This window comes from Alosa sapidissima, chromosome 15 (assembly GCF_018492685.1).
Source record: "Alosa sapidissima isolate fAloSap1 chromosome 15, fAloSap1.pri, whole genome shotgun sequence".
In the NCBI taxonomy this organism is placed as follows: Eukaryota; Metazoa; Chordata; class Actinopteri; order Clupeiformes; family Clupeidae; genus Alosa; species Alosa sapidissima.
This window is the reverse complement of record NC_055971.1, coordinates 2688922-2701471: the sequence shown is the minus strand read 5'-3', so window position 1 is coordinate 2701471 and position 12550 is coordinate 2688922. Positions and strand designations below refer to the sequence as shown.

Sequence of the window (12550 nt, the reverse complement as noted above, 5' to 3'; positions counted from 1 at the left end):
CAGGGTCACTATTTACAAGACTGCAACACGATTCCTTTAAATTATTACCCATTGTGCAATAGATAAACAGGAACTGAAAATTATAGCCTACTAAACTCAAAGTCGTATTTTCGTGTTTCTGCAGCATTGTTTCATGCGTGACATCCTTAACCGATATAGAGTTGTTCTGTCAAGTGGAAGAGCCGACTAAATATGTATAAGAATAACAAATAATTATAGGCTACAGCTGTGTCGGAGTCAATAAGATAAACAGCCTATAATTATACAGTTATACTTGCCTTGCACTACAAGTCCATATTGACAAGTAGCTGTAATGTTATAGTGTGCTAACCTCCAGAACCCAACAGCATTCTATTCTAGTATGCTAACCTCCACAACCCAACAGCATTCGAACACTAATGCTTCAAGTGGGATTTGAACTCTCAACCTAAGGATCACCAGTACAAGGCATTATCTCACTGAGCCACTGTCAATCCTACATGTTGGCCAGTCCCATTCACATGGTGAAAATGTGTATTGGTAAACACACAACAAGAAAAACTCACAACGCACAACAAGCATACATTTTTACAATAAAATGAAGGGCTTTCCTAAAAGAGTACACCTGAAAACTTTTTGAAATTCTGGGGCAATAGAGCTGCACAGTCCCACCCACAGCCGATGCCGGATGTAAAAATTCAATGCAATTTCTCCATTGACAATTGCGGTACAAGCCATAAAAACTTAACTGCACGTGGTAGACTTAAAACCAGCTACGGCTGTACTAAGCGATTGTATATGCTCCTATAGACACCAATAGTGCATGGGGGCACTAACCTTGTTTTGAGATAAATGCCTTTTATTCGTGATATCTTGGATAAGTACTTCATTAACCACAATCCTGAACAATCCCACAGTGATGCCTCTGATTGGTGGAAAGGGCGTTATGGTCATAGTTTGAAACTTTCTCAGCGAAAAATATTGGCAAAGATGGCGAAAATCTTAATGTGATTAAAAACTTTCTTGACGAATATTGGTACTTGTATCAACAAGGATTGGGGTTTATACATCACACAAACTTAGTCAGGGCCAATACACTATCAAATAGACCACTGTAAATGTTAGTTTAAACACTTAACCTTTCAGGTAGCCGACAGGCTAACCTTTAGCATTTCCGACGTTGTATGTCATTACATAATGCAGCTAACATTAGCCTACATGCTGCAACACAGGTATGAAATATATTATGTTTTAGTGAGTGTCCAAAGGGGTGAAAGCCACTTTAAATCGGATCACATTATTGACTGTTGTGTGTCCAAGAGTCAGTTTGTGGGTTTTGTAAGGGCCAGCATGAGGGACAAGACCTACAAAGTTGTGGTGAGTTAAGCGGTTGGTAACGTTAATGCTGCTAGCAGTGCTAGTTAACATTAGCTAGGCTACTGTAGCCTTCATACTGTATGATTCATATCAATCATTAACCTAGGAATACTTTGTGCATTTAATGAACATTTTGTGTAATAATTCACGGCAAATTAATAAACTGAATATGATGAAAACTTTTCTCTGTTTCCTTCCAGCGCTGACAACTCAAACTTCTAGTTTATTTTCTATTTATATTCTATTTATTTAACTCCATTAACAGCCCACTAATTTTGTTTCTAAATATTCTTTCTTTCATGATGAACTAACATTTACAAAGAGTAATAGTAATAATAGTGTTTATGATGTTCAAGTTTAATACAAAATTATTGATTATTTTCCTCCAAAAATCTTAATGTAGCCCCTCTTTTTTAAAAATAGATGAACATAGCAGTACCATGAGGGATCTGTCTTAACAAATGGAGTCGCTTTCTTTGGAAGTCAAACTTCAATATTTTGCTGAAAACTCCAGCAATTTACCTAACTGAATACAGTTGTTTCAGACAACAGAGACATGTTGGAGAATGTACTGGGCAACATGTTATAAGGTATGAAAATAATAATTGCAGAGGAAGTGAAAAATCAAGATATTGTGCAGCTCAGTAAAGTTTCTTTCATGGTGGAGTTATTTTTGAGAAAGAAATTGAAGACAGTTCTCCATGACCAATTCCCTTCTTTCCAATTCAAGTCCTTTGTTAGCCTGGGAATACCCTTACGGAAATTCACAATGTTTTCCTTTGGTTTTAATGCAGTAACTATGGTTTTATTATGGTACCCTATGGTGATGATGATCACCATGCTCCTTACCATGGTACTACTATGGTTTATGGATAGTTCTTCATACCTTTGGTACCACCACCATGGTTCCGCTATCACACTTCTTGGTGACTGTACTATGGTTTTAACATGGTACCTGTGTACTATAGTATTATTATTTTAATGCCTCATAACATGTTGCCGAGTACATTTTCTAACGTGTCTGTATTGTTTGAAACAACTTCAGTTAGGTAAATGACAAAATGAAATAAAAATGACAACTGATAGCGTAGACATAATGATAGCTTTGATTAAGCCTGAGTGGGATATATTTATGTGGAGATATTGGTGTATTTGCAGTTACAAGTGAATTTATGTGTGGGGCTGTGATCTGATGAGGACAATTAAACCTTCACCAGTATAACTGAGTCATGCACGTCATAGCGTTTCACTTCCTGTCAGTCGTTGGATTTGAATGAATTGTGGGAATTGAGCGTCTCAAAGTTTGTTACCGTCAAGGAGCTATGCGGTGTAGGCCTATCATCTTCTCTAAATTATCAATGAAAGAACCATAAGCTGTACCAACCCTCTCTTAGTCCACAAGCGGGCAAAAGTGATATGTCTTGTCTGTTTGATTATGATTTATCGTCTTCATTCGTCTGTGTACTATTTAGTTGCATGAAATGATTGATGATTGTTTGTCCTGTATTTATCCTGTCTAATTCTACGGTGTTTCAGTGTTTGTCAGCACTAATAAAACATCAGTGATTTAAAAACCTGGCCTTGGAGTGTGTGACTAGGCCAGCAGAATTGGTTTTCTTCAGAAGGTATAAGCCATGGTTTTCTTCATACATGTTCTTGTAACAGTCGATGATGATACAAAGTTGGGTTAGGAAAAAACATGGTTTATGCCTTCTGAAGAAAACCATGGTTTATACTATCTGTTTATACCTTTTGAGGAAAACCATGGTTAATGACCATGGTAATGCTAGGGTATAACTGCAGTGAAACCATGATAAAACTATAGTGATTAACCATGAGCACTCAATACTTACATCTGCAGCTCAAGCCTCATTAACGCTAGCATGTGCGGCCGCTGTGTGTCGAGCAACGGCCAGCGAATGACAGCTCGAATAACTCCCTGGAAATAGCCAATGAGAGGGCTCGTTGCCACCACAAAACGGCCAAGAGCAGCCAATGACAGCTCGAGTGTCTCCCTTGAAAAGGAGCAAATGAGGAGGCGTGTTTCCCCCTGGAAAGTTACCCTGGTGACAGCCTGGCAATAGCCAGTCCCTGAGCGGCCCGCATATCAAAGAGCCAGGTCAAGCATGAGCCAATCAGAGAACCATTGCCATGGGGTACCATTGCCTGCAGGTTAAGTTCAACGTTACCGACGGGCAGGGCTTGAAAACGAAATGATTTTTCAAACGTTCCGTTCCGAATGGTTCAGGTAGGCCAATGTTTAACATTTTCGTTCTTGCATGCGTTCCGCCACCAACATATCGGTCCTGAACCGAAAAAAATATAAATACGCAAAATATCGTTCGTTCTTAAAGTTCCGGCAGTGTTTGGTGGGCCTATCAAGTCTATTTTTGTGGACTTTACCTTAGAATAGACGTACTCATTATTTCCCCTTGATTTAGCCTACCGTAGCTATGCCCAAAAATAATAAATCACAGGCGGCATCCAAAAACATTCAGATGGGCTATCCATCCCATAGCCTACAGACTTACTGTAGGCCTAACCTATGCCTATAAATAATTTCTTATCAAAAATATTTCTGGATACGTGCTAAACTCCTTACCTGGTTGTAGCCTAAGTTTTATCCATATGGAGATCTTCAAAGGCTTGCGCTATAATTCCAACCCTGTTTATAAACGAACCTGTCTGTTGCTGACAAGGCCTATCTCAAATTTCCCGTTTAACTCTTCTACATAGAATAGGCTATAATTGCTCAAACATTTCAAATCCCGACTTTAAAACGACAAGGCGTGGACAGGCAAAATAGGCTATTACGCATAGGCTACAAACAATTTCCAAATCAGTTTCAGTAGCCTACGCTACGAGCTGGCCTAAGATCCGAAGTGGCAGACGGATAGATTACATTACAACAGCAAGACAAAATATACACATTTGGACCAAAGGTCCATTTATTTTTTTATTTTTTTTTCAAACGGCAGAAATCAGCAGTCTGATGAAGAGCGTGTAGCTCGAAAACGTTCACTTGGTGAAATTAAAGAAAAAGCAAAATTTTGTTTTCGTTTCCGTTTCCGCTCCTCGTAAAATTCTGTAAAATTCCGTTCGTTTTCGGTTTTCGTTCCTTGAACCGGTTTGGAGCCCTGCCGACGGGTCCCCGACTTAAAAATGATTGATCACTCACCGACTGAACTCTGCTTCACTCATAAAGCTTGACTGACTGAAAGTTATTTCTTTTTTGTTTATTTGGCAAAACTATTTATTTGGCATTAGCGTACCATTGATGATAAATCACTGCTAGGACAAGCCAGGTAGAAATGAGTGTTAAATTAGCCTGCGGCGGCTATCTTAACGTGACGTAGGCTAATCAGAGTCGTCGCTTGAAGCTTGCGCTATTTTTATCTTTAGTCATCGTCACTTTTGGTGGACTTTTATTACCAAAGCCTTTATTATATAATAGCATCAAGCTATAGGTATATGTGAGTTTCGCTACAGTGTCATTCTTTTTAATAGTCTCTAAATTGTATTATTATGAATAATCTTCTGATAGGAACAGTCAATTTAAATGACTCCCATGATAATGGCCGGGTGAAGAGCAGGGCCCAGCCATGGTCGCGTCCTCTTCCACCAGACGAGGTGTTGGAGTCAGCCAAGCGAGCTGCAGCTGAGCAAGGCCTGGACCCAGAAGACGAGGTCTGTGTGCTGGGTCTGCATAAGCTGCAGGTTGGTGTTTTCAGGGGGCAGACATTCAGGTGGGTCCTGGAGAATGCACAGGTAGCGCGTCAGTCTCATAATCTAAAGGTCGTGAGTTTGATCCTCACATGGTGCACGGTGCTTTTTTTTTATCAACTATTGTGATAAATCTTGGTTATCATGGTTACCCAAAAAAACATGAAACCACAAAAACATAGTTATTTAGAAAAACAATGGTTATTTTGTCATAGTAAAACCATGGTTCATTTTCATAAGGGTACTGTATATACCCATATGAACCAAGAAGCCTTTGAAGCCCATTTCCAATCTCCCTAAAACACGGGCACGCAAACACAATCGCTAATCATGGGCAGGCACGCCGGCGGCACGGGGGATGTAGGGGATATGTCCCCCACAATGCTGAAGAGATGGCCGTTGTCCCCCTCACTTTTGATAAGGAAAAAAAGCCTTATAGGCACGCTAAATAAATAATACTAAATAAATAATAAACTATAGGTTTACACTAGCTATGTAAAACTCCCCGTTAACAGCATCACGTCACTAACCACAGCCATCTAAGACTGCACAATCTCGTATTCACTTGGTTGGATATCTGAAGCCAGTTTACCAACCATCATAAAATAATCCAGGCTACTTGTTTAGCGTAAATCCTCAAATTATGGCTGGGGTCTTTTATTTATTTAGGCTGCGCAAAGCACATGACCTTTATTTGGGGCAGGCTGGTATTCGAGGCAGGCTTTTTTAATTTAGAACCTGCTGCATTTAGACATGCGGTTCGTTTGTAGCGGCATACTATAGGCTATCAAAAGCATAACATTTTTGGTTTAGGATTTAATTTACTTTGGACTATTTGATTATATTGCTAAATCTTGGGACTGATGGGCACTGAAATCTGGGGGGTATTTGATTGTTCACTGTTACGTTTCATGCAGTTGAAAAAGTGTCGGGATATCCACCGCTGTTTATTGCGAGACAAGGCAGCCGTTCATTGAACAGGGGCTGTGCTGTAGTGCCTTGAGTCGAGGCAACAATTGTGTTTAAAAGTAGTATGCTTCAGCCTAAGCTCGAAGGGGGCAGCAAGCAAATGAGCTTGAGAGGGAGTGTTGGAGACCCATGGTGTAGGAAAACGACTTTTCTTTGCCAAAAGTATTAATCCAACTAACAATATAATACAATATTAAGAAGAGGTCTTATTTCATTGAGTTAAATCTAAACACTGTCTTGCTGGTGGACTGATAGCCCTACTGGTAGGCAATTATTACCCCGTCTTGTATTTGGGGACCGGCCTTTATTTGTCCGGCTATAAATAGAATCAATTCCGGGCATAATTTGAGGATTTATGGTAGCCTAGTCTCCTGCTCATCCCGACATTAGCTGTTATGTTTATTGATAACAAACTCAACTAGCCTACTAATCAACTCGTTTTCACTAACTTATAAGATACAAGTCTTACCCAACGTTTTTATTTTAAGACATTTATTTCAAACATAATTTCAAGACACAAATATATTGGCTACTTCAGTTACCATAAACCCCAGAGTGATAGGCCTATTAGCATTCTTATGCGTTCAGTGTGGGGTCTTAAACAAGCTTAGAATTTAGCGGTGTTACGTCTGCCTGTCATTAGGCCTATTTAATCTATTTCATTTAAACTATTTAATCGTGTATGTTTGGATCATAGGCATGATGAACTTTTATTCATTCATGGCTTCATAAAATATCAACATCCCATGTTGCTTTAAGAGTATTCTACCATTGGCCCAAGTAATTTGAAATAAATTAAAAAAAAATAAAAAAAAGAAGAATTGCACATAAGCTGGCCTGAGGGCAGATCTGGCATTGTGCTCATCTCACAGTGTTGACCATTTTTATCAAAAAATATTTTGAAAACAATCAATGGTATTTAGCACTTTGAGTCCCTTTTTTGTTTTTTTGGGGATGAACTAGAGAGGTGGACACCGAAATTTTGACGATTGGTCCTGTCTCGACTTTTTGGACTTTTTTTGGTTTTGAATCGCCTTTGACTACTTCAGAGTGGCTGCCTACAGGCATGCACAAACATGTCCTTAAAACAACCCTTAAATGGACACCAGGCAACGTTTTCGTGTTAATTAATCATCTTCGTAAGTCGGTATATGGTTAAATGACTCATTACGGGGCGAATAAAGGCTCTCGCCCTCCCCTACTGCCTGTAGGAAGAATATCCCACTTGCAAGTTCGGTGTATCCTACCCGCCGACCGAAGCAGGAGCAGTTTACAGCACAGAGGCAGGCTAACGAAACGCTAGAGATTGTTGCAAACGTGTGTATAATGGCAGAGCCGGCGAAGAAGCAGCGAAAACCCTTGACGGAAGACGCAAAGAAAAGGAAAAGAGCTTCAGACCGAGCGAGGGGGGGTTTCGTAGAGAAAAAGCATCAGGCTTGCCTGGTGTCCCTTTAACGTTCGTTTTCAAACTGTGCAACTCACCGAGTGGTTAGTGGTGTTTGTTGATGTTCCAAAATAAGTAGCGTAGCGAAATACAGTTTCTGTCGTGTTTTATTTGCCATTTTGTAAAATCCCATTGATTTCTGTTGGAAGACTCATTGCACGTTGATTTTACTGCGCCACTGGAAAAGGAAACGGGGGCTGATTACATTTGGTTGTAGTCTTTCCGCGAGACCTTCTATTACTGTCTATGCTTCAGGCTTCAGGCAAGTTTATATGCGGTTGTGAGGTGTCTGACAAAATAGTTCCACAATAGCAAATAAGACGACTGGAAATCATACATTGCGCCGATATATTTTAATAATCAACGAACACCACTAACCACCATATAAAGCATAGCGGTGAAGACGCACTGTCACTAGATGTGCTGTAGCCCTTAGCAATGAGTACCTGGCAATGACTCATTATCAGGATGATATCCTTAGGATTTTTATTCAGTCATTCAAACATTATTGGGCTAAGTTTAGCTTTTTTCATGCTGTTGAGACCACGTAAAGTTAGTTTCAGTTTGCCTATGAGTTCAAATAATAGGCGAGTGCAGATGCATGTAGCCTATAGTCACACCCAGGTGGAATCTAGAATTTAAATCTAAATTCACAATTATAGGTGAACAACTGCAAACAGCTTTCTGTTTGCCTTGAGTTCTCAGTGAATGTTTGCAAACAGTTTGAGGAGGTAGTTCTTTGTGAACATACAGTAGACCTGCATGTGAGCTGGACAAAGTCTTACTGTTACAATGGAATGTTTACACCAAATCGTTCTAATTTATCTGTTCAGAGAAAACATATCTCCACAAACGTTCCCATCTGTTTGCTGAATTTGAACGCACCTCTGGTGTTGCATAGCTTACACCCTCTCACATTCAAGCAGATTCCTTCAGATGCACTGACTGTCAAAAATATCACCCCCGTTTGATGTTGCGCTACTTACTCTTAAAGGTTTAAAGTATATTGCGCCCAAAACACACACACTGTTAACCCCCACAGTTACTTAACACAAAATTGACAGTAAAATACCATAACATTCTTATACAGTATCACTTCCAGTGTTGGCAAAGTTACTTCAAAGTAATTTGTTACATTACATTTGTTACGTTACATATATCTGCATTACACGCATATAACATTACTGTGGACGGCTGGTCAGAGACTGAGGGTCAGGTGGACGGTTGGCCAGGGACGGAGGATCAGGTGGACGACCCGGTGGACGCCCGGTCAGGCGGGCGGCCGGGTGGACAGCCGGACAGGGACAGAGGATCAGGCGGACGGCTGGTCAGAGACGGAGGGTCAGGCGGACGGTTGGCCAGGGACGGAGGATCAGGTAGACGACCGGTTGGGCGGCCGATCAGAGATGGAGGGTCAGGCAGACGGCCGATCAGAGACAGAGGGTCAGGTGGACGGCCGGTCCTCAGAGGACCAGTCATCCTCACTGGTAGTGATGTTACCCGTGAACCTCCTGCTTCGAGGCATGTATCGCAGACATGAACCAATTTGGAATGGAGCTTTGTATCGGAGCTTGATTCGTTTCGTGAGAATCACGTGACTAGTGACGTCCGAAGATTTGTTTCACACACACCCACGTGACTGCTTCGAAGTTTGGTTCAAAGCTTTAAAGACGCGCGAAACGGGGCGCGCCCTTGTGGGTTGTTGCAGTAGGAGAGTCAACAGAGTCAGGAGAGTTAGTGAATAGAGAGATTATTATAGCGATTATTATAGCGAGTAGAGAGTTCATAGAAAGTGTATAGCCAGTAGATAGTTTATAGTAAGTAGAAAGTTTATAGCAAGTAGAAAGTTCATAGCCTAGGAAGTTCATAGCGAGTAGTGAGTTTAGAGTGTATAGCGAGTAGTTTAGTTTATTGTGAGTAGAAAGTTTATAGCAAGTAGAGAGTTCTTAGCATAGGAAGTTCATAGCGAGTAGATTATAGTGAGTAGAAAGTTTAGCCTGGAGTTTATAGAAGACATAGCGAGTAGAAAGAGTATAGAGAGTTCATTCATAGTCTAGCAAATTTGAGTAGAGAGATTATAATAGAGAGTTTATTGCAAGTAAGTATATAGCAAGTAGAGAGTTTATCAAATAGATAGCGAATAGAAAGTGAGTAGAGAGTTTATAGCGAGTTCATATAGTTTGAGTGATAGAGTCTATAGACATGGAACCTGTTGCGAAGAGAGGGCGTTCAGAGATGTGGGAACACTTTAATCTGATTTCGCCCAACAGGGTAGGCATAGGCTATGTTGTTTTATTGGGATACGCCGATGTGTAGGCTATATTAGGCTAGGCTCTCCATAATGTGGGAAAGTCTAGATTTGAATTAGCCACAACTTAAATATTTTCATAATATAATTGTTTGTGACTATAGACAATAGCTTCTTAATATTCACATCTTTCATATAAATTAAGCCAAGCATAGTGTTATTCTATAATTTGGGATATAGGCTTGGGGTAGCCTAGGCTATTCACAAAACCTGCTGATCTATCATGTATCATCTAAGCTCATATTTTTTTTAAATGAATGGTCACACACTATGGCCAAACTTGAAGCACATCCTTTCAATTGAAACCTCACTTAGGCTACTAGTTGTGTATTCTTTTGTAGGTCCAGTGCTTGATTTGTGACCAAAAGCTGGCCTACAACAACAACACCTCATCCATGTTGAGGCACTTCCGTGCCAAGCATGAGCATGCCACTGCCTCTGCCTCTGCACAAGCTGAATCCAGCAGCCAGGGTGAATTTTTCTTCTGACTCAGTTGTTCCTTTTCAAGTGTGAACTTGGTGTCTCAATATACTTCTGTCTTAACTGTTTGTGTTTTTCACATTCAGTAGGCCTACATGCATGGATTTATCAAGTATACATGTAGTCATACTGAATAATTTATTAATGTACATTTGTTGTGTTGCAGGAACTAGAAAGGACAAGATGGACAAAGCTCTTGTTGACATGGTCGTAAAAGACTCACAGCCCTTCAGAATTGGATGATGTTGGATTCCGAGGTTTTGTGAGCCTTTTGGATCCATCCTACATTTTGCCATCACGGCAAACGCTGAAAGCCATGGTGGAGTCCAGATATAAGGAGGGAAAGCAGAAGGCCAAAAAAGAGTTGCTGAAGGCTACAGCTGTGAGTCTGACCTCAGACATGTGGACTTCAATCCACATGGATGCTTATCTTGCCATCACTTGCCATTTCATCGATGGTGATGACAAATTGTCCACTGTTTTATTGTCTGTGGGGAAGTTCCCAGAGAGGCATACGGCAGCCAACATAGCTGCTAAAAAGACTGCTGTCATGGAGGAATGGGGGATTCTGGGAAAGGTGAGATGCCTTGTGAGTGATGGTGCTGCAAACATGTTGGCCTGTGGGACTATTTTGCAGTTAAGGCACAGCATTTGTATTGCCCATGCTTTAAATTTGGTTGTAAAAAAAGCCATTGACCAGACACCGGGTCTTGAAGAAATAAGGGGCAAGGCAAGGAAGATTGTGGCCTATTTCAGGACGAGCACCGTTGCCAGAGAGCGACTCCTCAGCATCCAGCAGCAGATGGGGATACCTCCTCACAAGCTCGTGCAGGAAGTGGAGACACGGTGGAACAGCACCTATGACATGATGTCTAGGCTGTATGAGCAAAGGGAACCCGTCGGTGCTGCAGTGGTGTCGCTGTGCACCGCTGCTCTGACCTCTGCTGAATACCAGAGCTTAGCCGAACGCCTTGGAGCACTATCTCCCCTAAAGGAGGCAACAGTGGAGCTGTCAGCCGAAAAAACTGTCTCTGGCTCCAAAATTATCCCCCTTGTGCGAATGTTGAGGCATGCCATAACATCCAAACACAGGGAGGTGAAGGGTGAAATGGCGAAACAGCTCTGCAACAACCTCACACGGCTTATGACGGAAAGATTGAGTCACTATGAGACAGCCAGTCAACACTCCCTTGCCTCTCTTCTGGATCCACGATTCAAAGCGATGGGGTTTTGCAATTCAGGGAATTCACAAAATGCTGTGAGAAGGCTCACAGCAGAATGTTCTTCTCTTTTAAGAGACAGCACTCCACCTGACCCAGCAGCACAAGAGCCTGCTGAATCCTCAGGTATGAATCTATAGTCAATATTGACATGTTTATATTGTATTTTTGTAATGCATTGTTTTTTGTCGCCATTCAGGAACTGGCCTATGGGATTTGCTGGACCAACATGTTTCGGAGACCAGGAGAGTGAAAAGTGCCACTGCTAATGCAAATGTGGAGGTGCAGCGGTTCTTGAGTGAGCTGAACATTCCTCGATCAGAAGACCCACTCCAGTTTTGGGCTCAGCACAAGCATGTGTATCCTCATTTGTATGTGCTGGCCCGTAACATCCTGTGCACACCAGCCTCCTCTGTGCCATGTGAGCGGGTTTTTTCTAAAGCTGGTGAAGTGGTCAGCAAGAAGCGAAACAGACTAAGCCCTGGCACAGTGGAACAAATTTTATTCCTTAATAAAAATGACATTTAATTTCTGTTCCCACAAACACTTGTCACCAAGCACAATCATATCCCCCTGACCTGTCCACAAGCACTGTTATTGTCCATAAGCACCATCACTGACCTGTCCATGAACACTGTTATTGTCCATAAGCACCATCACTGTTAACTGTCACAAGCACTTTCACTGTCCCAAAGTATGTCCTTGCCACTGTCACAGCACTTCCCCAATCAATTGACTCAAACAATTTCTATAAACACTACACTGGCAGTAGACTACATGTCAGACAGTTAGATTGCTCATAGCCTATGCCTTCTGCACTGCCTATCTCACCTATTTGGCTGAGGAGACAAAGTTGCTCTAGGCTACACACTCAAAATAATCACAGAAATGTGTGTGTTCTTCATTCATCTCCCTCCTAAATTGATGTATTTGTTTACAAACACAAGACACGTTCACAACCAAAATCTTTACTTTATTGATTTTTTGTGTGGAGAAGGCAATTACATTTTTATTTATGCAAGGTCCCAAATAGGCTTAGTAATTGTGTCA

At 41.3% G+C, this 12550-nt stretch overlaps 1 protein-coding gene across 1 annotated transcript; it reads left to right on the top strand.

Moving 5' to 3' along the window:
* The first annotated feature begins 10596 nt into the window (after positions 1-10596).
* LOC121684528 (E3 SUMO-protein ligase ZBED1-like) lies at positions 10597-12028 on the top strand. The gene is made up of 2 exons (XM_042064590.1): positions 10597-11626; positions 11700-12028. Exons 1-2 carry the CDS (start codon positions 10597-10599, stop codon positions 12026-12028), a joined length of 1359 nt encoding a protein of 452 aa, XP_041920524.1.
* Positions 12029-12550: the final 522 nt, after the last annotated feature.

Coding starts and splice junctions, on each gene's coding strand:
- LOC121684528 (XM_042064590.1), top strand. CDS start 10,597: ATGGTGGAGTCCAGATATAAGGAGGGAAAGCAGAAGGCCAAAAAAGAG. Junction 11,627..11,699: donor AGAGCCTGCTGAATCCTCAG/GTATGAATCTAT, acceptor GTCGCCATTCAG/GAACTGGCCTATGGGATTTG.